The sequence below is a fragment of the Mizuhopecten yessoensis genome, unplaced genomic scaffold (genome assembly GCF_002113885.1).
Source record: "Mizuhopecten yessoensis strain PY_sf001 unplaced genomic scaffold, ASM211388v2 scaffold7497, whole genome shotgun sequence".
Lineage (NCBI taxonomy): Eukaryota > Metazoa > Mollusca > Bivalvia > Pectinida > Pectinidae > Mizuhopecten > Mizuhopecten yessoensis.
The window spans coordinates 281,154-301,680 of NW_018407077.1; the positions used below are offsets into that span (position 1 = coordinate 281,154).

The 20,527-nt window shown below is 34.7% G+C and overlaps 1 protein-coding gene across 1 annotated transcript in view; it reads right to left on the reverse strand.

Moving 5' to 3' along the window:
• Positions 1-12,355: 12,355 nt before the first annotated feature.
• The window catches only part of LOC110453773, a 36,869-nt gene continuing 28,697 nt past the window's right edge, over positions 12,356-20,527 (reverse strand). Inside the window, exons 8-11 of the mRNA XM_021502909.1 lie at positions 19,505-19,828; positions 18,268-18,398; positions 13,788-13,871; positions 12,356-12,646 (exon numbers count right to left, since the gene is read on the reverse strand). Coding sequence (XP_021358584.1) covers positions 12,356-12,646; positions 13,788-13,871; positions 18,268-18,398; positions 19,505-19,828 — 830 coding nt within the window. The remainder of the gene's footprint in view (positions 12,647-13,787; positions 13,872-18,267; positions 18,399-19,504; positions 19,829-20,527) is intronic.

Here is a 20,527-nt window from a genome sequence, read left to right on the forward strand (position 1 = left end):
TATTCCTTGTCTGTTGAGCTACACCACCGTTCTCCTACACTNCCCATCTCATCAACCTTCCATTGGTCGTCTTGGAACGCTGAAGATAAATGAGTGGTTGATGGTCTGTTTCGAGGACGAATTCTTTGCCGTACAAATACTGCTCGAATTTTTGAATAGCCCATACTATAGCCAGACATTCCTTTTCTACCACTGCATAAGCTCGTTCTCTAGGCAGTAACCCTCTGCTAGCATATGCCACTGGTAGTTTCTCGTCCATTCCTACTTGCAGCAACACCGCTCCGATCCCGGTATCGGACGCATCAGTCCTGAGTATGAAGTCTTGACTCAGGTCTGGTAACTTCAGAATCGGCTTGGCCGTCAACACTTTCTTCAGAGTGACGAATGCCTTCTCATGACACTCTCTCCATTCTAGCTTATTAGGAAGTCCCTTCCTCGTCAACTCTCTAAGTGGAACCGCAATGACAGCGAAGTTTGCGATAAACTTCCTGTAGAAGCCTACTACTCCTAAGAAATATCTTGTATTTAAGTGAGAGAGAAGCACACACGCATATATATATATATATATACAAATATAACCTAGTCGAGGTTAAACGAAATAATAACCCTCCTTTATACCACTGTAAACCACGAAACAATTTGATGTAGAACCATTGACAAAGCTCTCAGCAACAACCCAGGACGGGTTGCGCAACATTATCATGACCTCGCAATAGAAGTCCTGTGAGCTTGATCCACTGCCTACAGACCTATTAAAGCAATGTCTTGAAGCACTGCTTCCTTTGATTACCGCAATCATGAACAAATCATTGGTTGAGTCAAAGGTTCCATTATGTTTCAAGAAGGCACATGTCAGACCATTGTTAAAACAGCCTGGAATGGACATGGAGGAGTTGAAAAACTACCGCCCAGTTTCAAATCTGTCTTTTCTGTCTAAGATCTTGGAGAAGGTTGTGTCCCGGCGTTTAGAGGTTCATCTCCATGCAAACAGTCTCCATGACAACATGCAATCGGCCTACCACATGGGACACTCTACTGAGACGGCCCTCCTACGTGTACATATTGATATAGCTTCAGCATTGGATAACAAGTGCAGAGCGGTGCTTGTCATGCTGGACTTGTCAGCTGCATTTGACGTCATCGACCATGGCATACATTATAAACGTCTGGAATACTCTTATGAAGTGACTGATACCGCACTATGCTGGATACAGTCATACCTGAGTGAACGACGACAGTGTGTTGCCGTCGGTGCTGCCACCTCACATGACAAAGTACTAGATTTCGGGGTTACTCAAGGGTCGGTGTTAGGACCACGAAAATAGTGTATGTACTCCAGACCGATTTGAGAGATTTGCCGATGACACACACATTTACATGGTCATAAAACCACAAGACAGTTGGAATGCAGTCTCAGAAAGTCTGAAAGCTTGTCTGACAGATATCAGTATCTGGATGAACGCCAACATGCTTAAACTTAATCAGGAAAAGACGGAACTAATCGTCTTTTCCCCAAAGTGTCAGCAAACAATGGCTCTCCAGCTCAAGGTTGGTGCCAGAACTATTGAGACTGTTCCAGCTGTTAAAAACCTAGGGGTATACTTTGACAGTTCTCTGAACATGGAGAAACAAGTGAACGCTATTGCCAAATCCTGTTACTACCAGATCAGGAACATCGGCTGTATTCGGCAGTTTCTAACTGCAGATGCATGCAAGATTTTGGTGCATTCACTTGTTACCTCTCGGTTGGATTATGGTAACGCCCTGCTCTGTGGTATATCTGACAAACTAACTAGTCGTCTGCAGAGGGTTCAGAACACTGCAGCACGGCTAGTTACTCGTACTCGAAAGAGAGAGCACATCACACCTGCGCTTTATTCGTTGCACTGGTTACCTGTACGATACAGGTCGCAGTACAAAATTCTGGTATACACATACAAGGCACTGAATGGAACAGCTCCTCAGTACCTACAGGAACTTGTTACCCTGTATCAGCCGTCAAGATCACTGCGGTCGGAGTCAGAATATTTGTTGTGTGTCCCAAAATCTCGTACTGTGACCTACGGAAACAGATGCTTTGGGAGGGTTTCGGCTACGTTGTGGAATAGCTTACCATCTGCTATTAGGAAGTCAAATACACTGGCCAAGTTCAAGAGGGACATAAAAACTCACCTCTTCACGTCTGCATTTTAGAATCTTTGCAAAGACGTCATGTAAATACCACCCTTTTATTTGTTCAATTATGTGCACATTTCTTGTTAAATGTATGAACGTGATTGCAAGCCTTTGTTGTTTGTTTTAACAATTATAACCATTACTATTATCCATATGTTGTAAAGCGCCTTAGAGTAATTTTTCAAATTATATAGGGCGCTATATAAATGTTGTATATTATTATTATTATTATTAAGGTTAATACTTCAGTAGAGTTACCTCTGCAAACGGTGGTATATTGTCAGTGTTATCAAATGACACAATTCCATCCGATTATATTTGCAATGAAGTATCTGCCTTTCTATAGCACATCGAAGTCAGATATTATATATCACTTTAGCTTGTTTATATGAACGAAAAAGTGCGTTGTTTTATGTTCCAACAGGAAGTTTTACCACAGGTTATAATCAAAACTAGTCTTTACAGCAGAGTAAACAAACACATGTAAACTAATGTGTACAGGAATGCTTGATTGGTGAGTATTGTATGTATGTGTATAGGGGTATGTAGCATCATGTAACTATCGGGTACCGTAGCCTTCTGTACGTGACATATCCTACTAGATCATCTGCTAAATATACATTTAAGAGACTTCCTTTCCCCGTGAACGAATGCAAACGTTATCGTTTTCTGTCCACGTTTATGAACTCTATCTCTATTGAGTTTCAAAACTAAATCAAGCAATATCATTAATATTTTATAATTATACACTATTGTTGATACAAAGCGCTATAGTATATGAAAGACATTTGTTTAGATACGTATGCAACCACAACATATTGGCTGTAATACAGCTTTTAAGGATAGCAAAGTAAGTAATATATTAGGAAAAGGAATTATTGATTACTTTATTGCAATAGGAAAATCATATCAGCATTCCTATTCACAATTAGTATAAAGAAATAAAATAGGCCTCATACTTATATTAAATTAAAGGAAAATGCTCACACATTTTATTCAAATCCAGAGGTACGTCCACTTACGTTCTCTGCACTCCTGACAATTTAGCGCATTGACAAAAACCTATGGCACGTGGTTGGATATTTAATTAGTTTCAGGTAACCAATTACTAGAAAAATGCATGTCCTTTGAAAGTTTAAGAGGAGAAAAACCCGACCTTAAGACCGGCAAATGTAACAGCGACGCTGCGCGTGATTCTGTTGATGTACATTAAGATTCAGAGTATGGAGGCACGGTAGTCTAGTGGAAGGACGCCGGGCTCGTGACCGAAGAGGTGCGTGTTCGAGTCACGGCACGGCACTGTGTTGTATCTTTGTGCAAGATACTTTACTCCGCTTGTTCCAGTCTACTCAGCTGTAAATGAGTACGTGGTTGGGCAGCGCTAGAATTGTTGAATGCTAGCTGTTTGCGCCGAAATATCAGCTCCGGCTGCATGCTCGCCATGGAGTTGAGAAAGATATTGACTGGTTGCAGAGGCCCTATAACCACGGATACTAATGTGTGAACCGCTTTGAGACGACTCACGAACTAAGTTGTGATAAAGCGGTATATAAGAACCTCAAAATATATATTAGCCTACTCGTATCATCTACACAGTGTCGCGTTAAAAATCCTTCATTTCTGTCATGACCTATTCCAGGGACACAGAGAACGTAGGAGAAGATAGTTCCCGGGAGTTTGACGATGCGTCTTAGACTGAAATCGTTGATATGGTAACGGAAAAGCTAAATCGATACTAAAGAATGTTCAAAGCTTGAAAGGTTGATTTATATGGATTACCATGTATTTTTCTGTAGAAAAAGGTAAATTCAAGTATATTTCTTTTTTACATTTATCTTAGTGATGTTTTATTAAGTGTGTGTGTGTGTGTGTGTGTGTGTGTGTGTGTGTGTGCGTTCGTGTAGGTGTGTTGCATGTATGCAGGATGAATCAACTACTCCTGTGTAACTGAGACATGCCCTTTATTTTAAGGATCAGACCATTTTACTGTATTATTATTATGGTATTATTCTCATATGTATTGAGCCAAAATCATAGAGAGTATCATTTAATATGATTAAGCCTATATATGACAATGTCACTGTTAACAATTTTCAGCTAGATGCTAGTTTGTTTTGTCAATATTTCATTATTTTCAGCTGAAGTTTTCAACAATAGGTCGGATTATGTAAAAAAATCAAATAATTACGTGTAGGTTTGTCACTTATCCTCTTTTATTCCTATTGGCCCCATTCCCTCTTGACGAAGGGGGTCAAACCCACCATGTATTCAAACCTCAGCCCCTTGGCATATAGTGTTCTATGTTTATTACACTTTTGCCAGTGAAATATCGCATTCTATCGACTTCATAAAGCTTATATATTTTACACTCTAACAAAATAGCATAAGATAACGGTATCCTCTATTCGCTTCATTCAAAGGCAACGATTTGTTATCATATTCAAATGAAGCGATGGTAGAATAAGTGGTTGTTATGTAAAATGTTTGGTACACACACTTAAGTATTTACATAAATATACAATTAATAACATTTTTATATGCAAACATTGCAAAAATTAGCAGAAAACGTCGGAATTGCGTTGAGTATCAATTTCAAAATGGCGCGCAGCTTTCTTTTCAAGCGTGATTTCCGTTCTTTTTTAATGCATTACATTTGTTATGTTTTATGCTTTAAAAATGTAATAAACAACATAGTTGATGGTGTCTTTAGCAATAACAAATATATTTCACTCGTGTGGCCAATACTTTGATATGTTTCGCTCGAGCTGCGCATTCTTGAAAAATACCAAAATATTAGCCACACTCATGAAATATATTTTGTTATCACTGAAGACACCGTTAAATAGCCTCTACATATGTTCGGTTTTAAATTCCGTTAAAATTTCTCCATATTGATTAATTTATTTCCCTATATTTGGCCTATCCTAATCTGTTCTATCTGTGGTTTGGGGTATACAAAAATGTGTTTCCTTTGCCTATAAAAGTAATAAAGTCACTGTATTACAACAGTAGGAGAAAGATTCCATAAGATGTTTTCTCTATAATTCCTTAGTTGGCCCATCTCTCTGCCCCGCTACTAGTTAGATTGATCATTGTCTCACGTGTGTAAAACAAAGTCAATAAATATTAAAGGTTTACTTAAAACTGTTAAAATCTATTTCATAACACAACATAAAATACAAAAAAGTAAACTTTTGATGTAGCCTATATCACATGCATTTGCTTTATCCGAAACTAATTAATCAAGTATTTGACAAACTAAAGTTAACTACCAAGCCTTTTTGAAAGAGGTATGGCTATTTTACGAAGGGAACTGCAATTACTGAAGCCACATTTTTGTGATAACATTTTTTTTTGTTAATGACAATGTACTGGCAAAATTGTGTCTTATAAAGCAAGCGTGTTCTTATAAAGTTTTCACAAAAGATGGTTATGCAATGCCAATCCAAAATGCATCTATGTTGGACGCGTAAATAAATTAACTTTTTCATCTAAATTTATTTGTCATGTGCATTCATATACGTCCTCGATACATTATAAATACAAACATCGGCAGCAGGCTTACTGGTATATCTAACACAAGACATTATTGTTTGACTGTTAGAACAGTCCCACTTGATAATTGTTTACGTTATTAAGGCTAATGTAAACAAAGCCAAAAGGAACAACAATGATGATGATAAAAAAATGTCCCTCATTTCACACATTGGAATAGAATAAATCCCTGTGGGATCATATGACGACTATTAATCTGGTTTATGCATGTATTTTTTTCATCAGCCGGATATCTGTGAGGAATGTCATGCTATTCAGCAGAGGTGTTGCCTTAGAGAAAAGGAGCGTTCACGATCGGAAAATCGAAATACTTTTTGCTGGAAAGAACAAGGCGTGTTCAAGTGTGCTCTATCGTTTCTTAGAGTAATTATATAATTTGATGTGCATATAATTATGAGGTTGGCGTCACAGAAGCTCAAGCTAGTTATGTTTAGATAAAAGGTGTTATTTCATTTTAAATAAACGGCACATTCAATAGCATTTCTTTTTATATACAGCCCATGATTTAAAATATATCCTGTACTTTATTATGTTAATCATCTTTCAATTATGACATAAGCCAGCCCCCAAAATGGCAGCACTGTAAACAAATCTAAACATACTTTCGCAGGATACTGTTTTGTAATTTGTATTTATATTAAGCATTAATTATGGCTAAATATAACATAAAATATACACAGAAATATAAAAAAAGACATAATCAGCTTCACGACGACTTAATATAGTAAACAAAATGAACTTGATATTAAATGAATGATGAATATCACTTAGTTGTAGAGTGTTGCTGCATGAGAATACACAAATATGTCTGACTCATGGGACCTATGACCTATTGGCTAGGGATGGGGATTAGTAGGTTAGCTACATGAACAAGAACCCGAGTAATATATCATAGTAGACTGACTGATTTTCTCAGTGTTTGTAGTATATATATACTTGGCTATTTTAATGACGTTATGATTATCACGTTAAGGAACCTCTAGCATGGCTCTGGGGTAAACACTTACACACAAGTATAGGATATTTACGTTTGCACTTTCTGTTTTAAATCATCAAACCTTAAATTATAATTTCCTGATTACATGAACAGCCCAACATGTACAATCAGTCATCTCGAAAGAAAATGCCAATAACAAGTTAGTTTTACTTATGAAGTTATTTAGAATGTCCAAGGTACCAGCAATAATACCGAATGTGCTAATGGAATGCAAAAGAAAAACAGGAATCGTTCTGTACAATTTGATGTTTAGATAATGTTACTTACAAGCGACTCCTGGCTGTCTCGTTGTGACGTCTCAGGTTGTAGCGCCAAAAATGTTTCAAGGTTGTCTGAAAAAATAAATAAATATGTCTTTAGATATAATTTATGCAATACGAACAATATCATTTACACTATGTTTTGTCATGTTTTGTTAAGCACTTCGCGTTATATTTGTTTCCGAGCTTCAAATTAGTCTTACTATCAGTAGAAGCTAAATACCATAACATGAATGGATATAAAAAGTATAATGGGTATTGTTTTGTCATGTGCGAAATTATATTTCTTCGAAAATATTTAGTCTGACATAAACAACATAAACAAAAAATGAAAATGATTTTGGATTAACCAATGTCAATGTAATATGGAATGTTCAGTTACATGTTTATGAATTGTATTCATCGATACTCCATAGTGAACGCTTAATTATGATACGTACCACATTGAAAATACATAAGGAGATAGTACCAACTAAACTTCCGTTAATACTTAAGAGTATAATGAAAACGTCAACCTCATTTCTCAGAAAATGTTTTCCTTATGAGATCATGATGTCCATAAAACATGTTCATCAACCTGCATCATTATTCAAATGGTCTTTTAAAGGTTTTGTTTTAATTCACATACATTACCATTCATTACATTTAATATCACACAACAACTACACGCATGATTGACCACTATCAAAATTGGAAGTTAGAAGTTTAGACAATAGCATAGGTTGCATAGTTTTAAAATTCAACACAAACGTGGAATCTCCATATCCATATTTCAATATGAGGAAATACATGACATAATAAGCTAGTATTTTGGGGTCAAGAACTGCGAACTAGCGTTTTTTTTTATAATAAACTTTATTTTTTTTACAACAATTATGAAACAAGTTATTTCAACTTATATTAACTACTCTTGTCGGCCTGGATGTTAGAGCGCGGGATCTTAGTGCGGATGGAAACTGGAGTACCCGGAGAAACCCCACGTAGTTGGGCAGGTGACCCCAAACCTTTTCACGTTTGATCGGGGAATCGAACCACGGTCGCCTTGGTGAAAGGCAAGTGAGCGTTTTACTGCGCCACCCGACCACCAGGAGTTTTTTTGTCTCTATTATTAGGTTTTACACTGCTATCATTCTTGAATGGTTAACCTGATAGATTTACCAAACTCTGAAAGCGAATTCACTTCTGGACTTAAATCGCCGTTTACCACGTTTGCAGCTTGAACATTATAATTTGTCGGTGTAAAATAAGAGGAACATCCTGATGTTGGGGTTGTCGTAGAATCACTTAAACTAAATGTTGCATTTTTTAGTTTGAAACAACTGGGAGCTACTGTTTCTAAAGCCCAGTGATATTTCAACTTAAAAGAACTTGTAGTGTAGGATTTTATCGATTTAAAAGTTGTCTAAACCTTTGTTGACTTTCAGATTATTTTTTGACTAAGTTTGTGACTATCCATACGAACAGTTGTAGAGAGTCGAAGTCTTCAAGCTAGTTTGGTGTATCCTCTTGTGATGTTTATTATACAGATATGGGAAACGAATACAATTAGTTCGAATACAATTGACACAAAACAACTAATTTAAAACCCAGTCATGGTCGTCAAACGTTTCAAAGTATAAAATGTAGACTGATGTAGTTTGAGAGCGACTATGATTGGTCTTCTTAATTGGGTAAGAGGATTTTTAACCTTTGATATGCATCATCATAGAACACATTTCACGGTTCTCCTTTCGAAATAAATCCATGTTTTCTGTGACAAATCTTCCATTTTCTGAACCCCTGCAGGTCGGGGTCACTTGGGGACACAAAAACCACCAAAAACAATCTGCTACACCCATTGCAACATTTTGGATCTTTATCTTCTTTCTACTTTTATTTCCTAGCACCTTGCTTGGCAATACCTCACTGCTGGCGGTAATGTCGAGCGTTCGCCGAGGCGAGGACAGCTATTGGTTCTGTCTCCAGGCTAGGACATACCATTGTCGTTAAAAATGGTAGTTGTTATTCCCTGCTTAACGTTCAGCATTTGGATTAATGGAAATAACTGTCTCATATGGCGGAATGCTGTGCTGGGAGCCTTCGGTATAGTATTTCAGTGAGATATCACTATAAAGACGGTATCATATCCGCGCTATCACAAGGGGGCAAATACACCAACATACCATGTGTATAGCACACATACATACATTACACGCTGACACAACACACATGGAGTAACGTCCTTACAAAATCTTAGCTATTAATAGGGCGTCAAACTAAATATAACCAAACCAAACCCCATTTTCTTAAATCAGTTTCATTCATGCTAAATTGATAACGTATTTTTAAAGATACTGTGATATGTATCCATGCAACCGACATATGTGTTAATTTTTTCTCACTTCTGACCAACTTGTCCAGAAAAGTGATATATTTGTTTATGTGCGGACATACTTGACAGATTCAAAACAACCTTAGATTGTGGTTTGTCTAATATGTAGTTTATCATGCTCGTTATATCATGCGTATCTGGTTGTACGCTATGTCGTATTTTTCAATACAATTTTACATTTTTTTTGAGATTTGATTTTTTTTCCAGACAGTAGCTTAACGTTATCATTTTCAATCTGACATTTTGTTGAGAGTTGTGCATATTGTGAAACATCTTACATTGACTATTTCCACTTTAAGACAACATTTAGTCAACTAATACCTATATAATTGTGTCTTTTGTATACATGCGGCAGTGTTACGCATCCGGTGGATAGATATATACCAGATACTATATTGCACATTGATGTGTACTAATCTGTATGTGTTGCTCTATACCTAACTGCATAGAAAGTGTAAAGATACCAATCATATATCAACTATTCAATAGCGAGACATGAAAAGACAGATATTCGTGCTGCCAGGATTAGCTATGAGGTTTAACTCCTCCATTCGGAATTTATGCATAAGTGTTATTTAAGGGAAACGATTAAGATTCATTGCGTGACACGAAGTTCTATTTTGGCCGAGGAACCATCTATGTTATAAAGGAGGAGTGTTACACCCATTATATTTACATGGTTGAGATCTTAACAGTTTCAATTGTATGACCCGCGGAATAATTTATAAAGAGCGCGGCTAGACCAAATGGCGAGCCATAGTAGCATGATTGTGTTTGTGCAATCATGTTGTATTTAATTTACTTAGGTATTTAGGTCATATATGTAATAAGGTATGCCAAATTACCATCAAAATTAAATTGTTTAAAAAACTGTTTGATCAACTCAGATCGCTTTTCGCTTTTGATACCTTGATGCATCGAATCACAAATGGTGGGAAATGGGGGAGTTGTTGTGTCACCGCTATCCTATTGATAAAACATCAACACCACCTATGTAAAGTATACTCAATATTTATTCAAATCGGTAAAAAAGCATTAAGGTCGTAATATTTGATTGAAATCAAAACGCTTTTGACTTTTACTTGTAATAAATTAAAGATGAAATAGTCAATACTTAAACACAATATTGACACTTACCTTTCCTTTGTGGCGATTCTCGTCCTTCATTTTCAGTTTCAGAATCAGAATCACGGCTAATTTTGCGTTTTCCTAACAAAACATATACAAGCATTTACTTCGTTTGGTCGGTATGATGGACATTATTTCTTATAAACATCACATTAAATTAAAAAAATAATAGCAAGTGACGAGAATAAGATGACACGTTATTTAATTGGATTATTTAATTTATTAATTGGCCTCTATGGCCGTTATTATTAAATAAAATGTGTTTGTAAGCGATATCTTCAATTTAAAGAACCTATGAATAATTAAAATTTACATATATAAATTGATAGTACGATTTAAATGAGTCCTCATTAAATGTATAAGGCACTGATATATAACAATACTATGTCATCAAAATAAGTACATATACAAAATTCACATTAGTAATTTGTTAAAGATGACGTTATATTGCTTTGATAAAACGCAATTATGAAATATACAGGAAGCATCAAAGTTCATATCAAGATCGAGGTTCAAGGGACCTAACTTGCTTTCTTACAAGTTTAAAAAAAACACGCACATAACTAGTGTAAGCAGATGTACCCTCTATGTCCAAGGGGCCGTTATGTAAGATACGCAGTTATCACAAGAAGTTTAACTTTAACATGTTGCTTTATAAATGTTTACATTTCTAAGAAACGCTATTACAAACTATACATTTAAACAAATCTGAAATATCAAAAAACAAAAGCGTTAACATGTTCAAATGAAACTCATTCATTTGTATTATCAAAGGGAATTGGAACACTAAGTGCACTACAGTTAATTTATACAATAGTGGATCCTGTTAATTCAAACTTAAACCTAACAATAAATAAAGTCTAATTTCAAAAAAAAATACGAAAAAACCAACGCTCATCCACAAAAGCAAAAACATCCTCTACCTTACTGTTTTCTGATATCTTTATTATATTGATTATGATATATGACCGTTATTATTTTGAATCCCATGATATTTTATTTTGTTTTTGGCTTAAGTAATAGTTAAGTTGCGATCATTTTTTAATAGCAATCTTGACAAGTCGTTTAGAACCTGAAGCTAGACATAGAGATAGAGCTATCGTCCAAGTAAACACAAATTTATTTGCGATATTTTATTACCAGTAATTAAACATGAAAAGAGCTGATGGTATCGAAAAATAATTCTAAAATTAAACAGGATTTTTTTCCAGTTTCAACATTGAATTTAGTAAATTACAAACATCACCTCACTTTCAGATCGATTAATCATGCATTTAAATGTATCATTTGTATACGACAAAATTGTTATGGTGTTCTCTCATTAGGATAAAAATGAAACAGTCTCCTAGGTTTCATTAGACAACAACAACATAAGCTTTTGTGACGTCATCAATCTTTTGCGTCGTCTTCAATTAATTGTTGTCAATACTTAATTTGTCGTTCACAGAGCTGCTCGAAATAACTCAATAAAACATAACTATTATTTTATCCTATAACACACATTTCTATTGTTGACTAACTTACATAAAGCCCTTCCACAACATTTGCTAAATTATTCAATGCTTAATTACACATTCAAATATATGTTATTAAATAATTATTAGCAAAGGGAATGTGGAACACGAACTTGACTAAATCTATTTTATGCAATAGTGAATCCAGTTGAATCAAACTTGAACTTAACAATACAACAATAATTTTGAAATTCATTATTTAACCACCACCCAGTAAAGCTATCATCCGTGTAAGCAAAGATTAGTTTGCAATATTGTATAATTAGTAAGCACAAATGAAAAGAAGGAAAAAAATGAAACATTATTTTTTTCAGTTTGATCACTAAATTTCGTTAATTAAAATACCGCATCACTTTCATTTTGTAGCAACAACGTCTTGGTCACCAATAATTTCACGAATTTGGTTGTATTCTCCGTAATCAATCTTATTTCTCTTCATTAATGCTATGAATAGTCCCTTCATGTTTGTACCATCTCTTAGGTCAGAATCAGACAGGAGAGCCTTCATTTTAACCTGTTCACAAATGATACGCCATTGACGATCTTTTATCGAAAATAATTTACCTAATTTCTCCACCGTTTCGGAGTGTATTTTAAGAACTTCTGAAGGTGGGTTGTCTTCCGCAGCCAATCCTTGAAATGGTACCTACAAATATGAAAAGAAGTAAACCAACTTACATGATATATGTAATGTATAACGCACAGGACGTGTATTTGACCTCTATGGCACATTTTGATATGGAAATTGATCATCTATTATTTATCATATGATGGAAATATCGTCTTTATATTTTTGTTTTACACATCAACGTATACAGTGATGTTATCTCATCGGGACAAGCAGTGGAAAACACGAGTCTATAATAAGCATGGGGTGAAGTTTTCCATCTATGTTTTGCACCCTTATACTCACATCCGAGTTGTACAAAAAATACAAAAAAGCGTATGGACGACCTTGATAGGCAAAGACAAAAGTACGTGCCTTGATCAATTCCGAACGCCCGGCCTTTATGGTGTGCCCAGTATACTCGTCTTGTGAGGTATGTTGTCGTTACGTTTATTTAATTATGTTCCTGCTTTTTGTTCAACGAATCGTTTGGTATGCTAAACACTGCTGCAATTAATGTACATGTATAACAAGTAACAGTAAACCCTTCTTTTCAATAATGATACCTATCTATACATGATATTTGTAAACCGAGTAGAACAAAAGCCAATGACCACATTGATGCTGGGCTAACATCATTTGTACCCCGAGTATCACTGATAGTTATCACTCAGTTTTAAGAGAGAGAGAGAGCTATACCGTGCGATTTGTAAATGTTGGCGATACCAGGAACACTGGCACTATCATTGGTTTTAAAGGACAAGCTGAAGAGGTCTAGTGAGTGTTTTTGTATGTCAAATTCAACACTGCAATGATACCAAACTCACCTAACTGTAAACACCGTTGTAAGCACAACTGTGCATTTACATGTATATTTATGAGGGAAAAGTTCAAAATAAATTATTTGAAAAATATTTATTCATATATTTTTGAATTGTGACTTGGGCGATACAGAAATTCCTGACAATGTACTAATTGAACTACAAATATTTGTGTACTTTCACTATAAGTCACTACCAGAAGCAATTGTATCAACTGGACTATGAACGAAATTATAATCGTGTCATTTAACGTATTTATAACTTAATTGCGTTCTGCTTCAAGCTGTTTTCCCATATAAATTAAACGGTCTCTTGTAAAAGACGTTTTATATGTACTCGACTTTTTTTTTAAAACTTACATCGTAATGGTCTCTTCCCTTTTCCAACAGTAGTTTCTCTGTATTAGTATGACCACCGGCTACAGCTGATGTTAAAAACTTGTCCTGAAGCAGAAAGAGAGCTGATTCACTTGTCTTATATTACAGATAACCGAAATTGCGAGATACACTGAAGTATGAAAAGTTTATTTTTAATGCTAACGAAATCATACTTGCAGTATGGGACCAGAAACATACTATAAATGTAATTTCACTATATTCATTTTTGATTCTATTTTGATACACACCAGTTTTGATTGAAGCTCCCCATCCTGCTCACTTCGAACCCTATATCTTGAGATTTGGTTAAGTTACTGCTAACCTATAGAGATGATCGTTTACATGATTAAGTCGATATACAACAGTTTATTTGCAACTGTTAAATGTTACACAATACGTCGCAACTGGGAAGAAAATATATAATAAGATCATGCCGTTTTGACATAAAATATGCCATTTATTATTTTGGTAACTTTGCCAACTTTGCCCACCTTAATCTTCGGGTGGTCTCTACACTAACCTTAATTTTATATCATATGATGATGACAAAACGCGAATGTATATCTATACAAAAAATAAAACTAAGAATACATTTTTCCCCTATGCATGATATAAGTAATAGGGTGGAAATTCATGTATCGAAACGGAAGAAATAGAGATTATATTTAAGGGGTTTTTGTATGTCCTCCTTATCTGACCCACGATAGAAAGACACGTCGCTTCAAAGTGCCAGCTAACGGGTTCCTCGTCTAATGTGTTAAACCTAGCCATACATGTTGTATGTTAAATGATATAATACCACAACATAAACTTCGAATAAATAGATTTCTGATGTAGTCTTTATCACATGCATTTGCTTTATCATAAACAATATACAACGTATCAGACAGACTTAAGGTATCAACCAATCCTTATTGTAACCCATATGCATATTTGACAAATGGAACTGAATCGTGTTGGACGGGGAAAAGGTCTGTGTTTATGATGTTTCATATGTATAAAAATGTAACATTACGGTTATCCTTTCAGAATTTCTTAGCACTTGTTCGAGGGTATACTTGTATTCATTGTTATTCATCTAGCTTTATGGGTTTGGCTGCAAACCACAGTTTTATTAACACTCATGCTTTCTCTAGTTGGTTTTGGGACAAACTGGATAGCCAATATTACAATTTGACAACAAATATTTTGACTATCTCAAAACACAATATATTTATGTTTACGTGCGTAAAGAACAGTTTAAATAGATAGTTGTTTAGGTCATTAAGGTCAGTGACAGCAAAACCACAAGAAACACTAATGATGATAATAAAATTGTCATCCATATGGCAAATTGTAATAGTATATTTTCCTACGAGTTCATGCCCGCTCTTCTTCATAGTTACCTGTGTTAAAATACCATTGAGTTCCCTTGTGATTCAAATAAAGGTAAATGGAATCAACCAAAAGTCAAAACCATCAATAAAACCTTAAAACTCGAGTTTTTCTTTCAATTGTATGTGCTACGAATATAAATGTGAACATATTATTTTTTATTTACACGGTCGTCATGGTAATACGTATAACTTAAACATTTTAATATGCATTTCATTGTGTCATATTTCGCATAGCTTTTCAGAAACAAAATGCAGAAATTTTAGCAACATTTTTAAATAAGGATAATTTATTTGCATTTTTGGTTGCAAAAATAAAAGTGTTTAAGTATGCTCTATGGTTTATAAGAATAAATATATCATCTATGAATGAGAACCATCCTGCGTGAGGACACCATATTGTTAAGGGGCTGACTCCAGGGCTCCCCAGCCCTGGCATCCCTTATCAAAATATTTATATATGTATATATATATCGGCTTCGAAGCAGTATATGTGTATACATATATATGAACAAAATGGCTGGGGAAATAGAATATTTGTAAAAAAACAAAAACAAAAATATATATATATATCATCTATCGTGAATCTAACATTGAGGTTTGCGTCAATGAACTTCAAGCATTTTGTTAACGTCAATGTTTTTAAAGTAAGTGTAATAACGTCATTTGGGGAAAAAAATGGTACATTCAGTCACCTTTATTTTGATACATAACTTATTATTTTAGATATATGCTGAATATTATCCTGTAGACCATTTCTCTGTAAAGTGCTTTAAGGATGTACTATTCTGAGATCTCAATAACGTTCAAGTCTCGTTTTGATCTCGTTTAAGGCTTTGTTTGTAATATATAACAAACTATGATCAGATTTAATACCAAACAACTATCCGAAAAATGTGTCAACAAATTAGAATCCTGTTTTTACAGAAATTAAAAACAATGACAAATTCGCCGGCCATTTTGAAAGTGTGCATTTAAAAAAGTGTGTAATTAGATTGTTCACTTAAATCAACATTGTGTCGCGATTTTTGTATTCTTTCAAGATTATGTTCGCTGTACAACTGTAAAATGTTCAATATGATGAAAGTATTATGCAACAAAGTTGAAATTATACATTTCTTGGTATTTTATCCGCATATTAGTTTAACTGAAGCACTTTTGTTTTTTGACCCCTACATGGTAAAAAATATGTCAAATAATTATTATATTAATCTCTCAATCGTTATGGCTGTTTAAAAAAGAGAGACCTATTTTCTTTTGATTTATTGAATATTCAAAAAAACATGATAACACAACGTTTTATATCAAGCGTTTAATCTGCAAAAACATGAGTCTTTTGCTGTTAAAAATAAGGGGAAGGGGATTACTTAAATTGCTCGTTTGGGTTAACAGAATAAGTTTAAGAAATATATTTGATAATTACAAAGAACATACACTTTTGTAAATTCTGCAAACACTCATACATATCTTAAATCATACTTAGAAGATTGTGTAGGAATTTGTCCTGCAACTGGTAAAAAACCAAACAATCACATAAAATCACATACTTTAAGTATTATGTCAAATTGGTATCTTTGACCGATCAAAGCACAAAAACGAACAGAAGGACATATATTGTTTTCATTTTCTACTATCCCATTAAAGGGGCTGGTCGGGGAAAAAATGTCATATTTGCTAAAATGACATACACATGTTTAAAGTATCTTCTTATGAAATATACCGATTCAAATTTTGCTGAAATGCACTCCCTAAGAGTAAAAATTATAATTATATTAAAGAAATCCTAAATCGTCACCTGACAGTCTAAAACTCTTAATTGACCCAGATCAGGGATGTAATTTTACCGCACGTGCGTCATCAACAAGACCAAATGTAAACATCGCGGCGAAAGAAAAAGATGCGTGCAAAAGTCATGACAGGCACGAGGTATCAATTCCGTTATATATAACAACAACATATAGGTAGGAATACTACACTTGCATCATACATGACCTTTGAAAACAATTATTTACGTATAGTGTTGCTGTCTTGTCCGCTAGTTGAGTCCGACATGGCACATGACGACGTGCTATTGTTGTTATCTTCACTGCCTCACTTTCGAAACATCCACGTGACATATATAAATGGATCTGCGCTAAGTTTACGCGGGGCTTCCCCGAGATTTAAGTGGTCAAAACTGGACATTGCAAGCAGAACTCTACCATCATATTGCCGTGGTATAACTTTTGGAAGGTCAGAGAACGCATTTAGACCCATTTATTTAGTATTTTTTTCCCCGACAAGCCCCTTTAACTCCATTTTCCAAAAATACATATAAGATAAGAAGTTTAATCCAGGAAGGTTTTGGCTTTTAAGAGATTCACATCCTGAAGCCAGCGCCCAAAATTGCAGTATCGTAGGACCTGATATTAAATCGTGTGCACGTTAAGAAAACGTTAGATTCGCTCAGGGGTTCACAGATTGTTTTGACACATTTATAATACATTTTAAATGTATAGTCTGTTTATTGTCATAAAACCTATAAAAAGACATGTTCAGACCAACATGTACATGTAGTCGGTCCTGTCGAAAAATAATGTCCTTAACAAGTTTGTATTATAAAGTTATTAACAATGTCAAATCAGATATATAATCATTAATCTCTTCTTGTATGTATTGTGGTACATATACATTGAGTATAATAGCCGCCAAGATCACTGCGGTCGGAGTCAGACTCTTTGTTGTGTGTCCCAAAATCTCCTACGGAAACAGATGCTTTGGGAGGGTTTCGGCTACGTTGTAGAAAGCTTACCATCTGCTGTTAGGAAGTCAAATACCCTGGCCAAGTTCAAGAGGGACATAAAAACTTACCTCCTCACGTCTGCATTTTAGAATCTTTGCAAAGACGTCATGTAAATACCACCCTTTTATTTGTTCAATTATGTGCACATTGCTTGTTAAATGTATCAAAGTTATTGCAAGCCTTTGTTGTTTGTTTTCATAATTATAACCATTAATATTATCCATATGTTGTAAAGCGCCTTTGAGTAATTTTACAAATTATATAGGGCGCTATATAAATGTTGTATATTATTATTATAATTACTTACATGAGACTCATTTTCAGTAAATGTTTGTGTCACCGAATCGTCGTCGCTTGTTTTTTCGGAACTAACTTCTGACTGGCTGTCTTTTAGTGACGTTTCAGCTTGTATCGCCGCGAAACCGGTTTCACTGTTTTCTGATATAAAACAAATACCAGTGTTCTCAAGAGAGTTCAATGTATGAATAGGATTAATATGATTGACACTATGCGTTGACAGTTCGTGTAAAACATTTCGCGTTACAACTATTTCTAAAAGTAGCAAATAATTTTGATAGTCAGTAGAGGCAATATAAGAAAACAAATAAAAGAAAACAACAATTGATATGACAATATATGCAATGTGCATAAATATATTACCTTAACATATTTAGTTTAACAAAAACAACAAAATAACATCTATATGTGTATCGATTTTTTTCCTAGTGAAGCATTGAAAATTAGATTTTTCTATACAAGTGAATTTTCACTAATTGAAACTTCTACAACAACAAAAATGGATTATCCTGATGATGGAACACATATCTGTACCAATCATGGATGACTATATCCCGGAAGAAATTTTAATTTCACAATTTTCTTTTCATTGAAGCGAGCACTACTATGTATGCTAGCAATTCGAAATATTTGATCTGAGGAAACTGAAGTCAAACGAAATGCGTTGGAGCGTCTCAAGTCCCACCAGGTCTTGGTATTAGCAGAAAAAATAAGTTATCATGGTTATTTCTGACAGTGACAGTGATTATTTCATAGCTTCATTGAAATCTTAACTTAATGCATACTCCTTAAAATAAGTAATTTAGGGAATTTCACAATAAGTGCTTCCCCCCCCCCCCCCCCAAACTAACATACGTTTTGAAGAATGTCTAGACACGCTAGCGATAAAGGATCCGAATCAGGTATTGCCAGCTTGATATATCACTTTGCATTCTTGGAAGGATTTTTGTTGATTAAAAATGTAAGTAACATAATATCTAACTGTGTCTTCAGCAAACCCACATTTGTTTCACTCGTGTGGCTATGATGTTACTTTTCTGCGCACTCGTGAAATATATGAAAATATGAGCCACATTCGGTATCACTGAAACACTGTTAGATATCATTTACATATCAAATATGTTTCTTTCTCCTTTTTTTGGTGGTGGTGGTGGTGGGGGTGGGGGGTGTTGATGGTCGNTATCAATCGTATATGATGTACTATAGTCACTGATAAATCATGTCTTATGCAACGGTATCATACATACCACTATTGAAAACACATAGGCAGGTAGCGAAGCTTTTTCCGCCACCAAATCTGTTTGCAGCATGACATACATAACGCCCTGCATCATCAACTTTTATGTCGTCAATTACCAAAGATGGTGACTCAATAGAACCTCCAAAGTATTTTTCGTTGTCAATCTCAATGACATGTTCTGTTTTGTCTTCGTTTTCGATTCGGAACCATGCAACTGAGGTGATAGGAGTCGACGTCAGCAGCCTGCTTTTCAAGATAGCTATTTCACCGGTTGCACCAATGTATGCAGCTTGGTCGATGCTTACCATCGGCAAACTCACATCAACGGCAGCTGTAAAATAGTGTATTTACAATTATAATATGATAGTTAAAACAAATACGACAAACATTTTATTTGGTGATAAGAACTTAGAGACAATAAATCAAAAGACCTTATCTTAAAAGCAAATCAAAACTAATCGTCGTATGCTTAAAATAATGCAACCCTTCTGTTTTGAATGTAAACATTGTTGATATAAAATATGTGTTGTGCCAAATTTATAACAGAAAAAAAGAGTTTTGTCGAGATGGTGTGCTGATTTATCATTTGCTTATTTATAGTCTAAAATATCTAAAATATTTGTGAGCTGAAATGTAAAAGGCTACATAAATGCCATGCTATTTGTTTATGATTCCAAATTTGATTTTGTGCACTGTTACATGTTCTGTGTTAATAGTAGTGCATGTGACCACAAACAACAGCTGTTAATATTAGAATAAACGCCTGTTTTTTCCATGGGACTACTCTTAAAATTGTAATCCCCATTTTTCAGAAAGCAATTTGATTGTCTTTCGAGTTGTCTCCCATTGCCTAAACTAACCTCGCCCGCTGTTTATTATTATTATTTTATGTATCTTTGTCTTATTGTCAATCTTAAATTCGAAATTTTAAGATTGAACTATTTTAAACTACAATTTAGTATATTTCCAACAGTGATACGTTCTGTCGTCTGACGAACCGACGATCACAAAGCTCAAACTGACAGTTTTT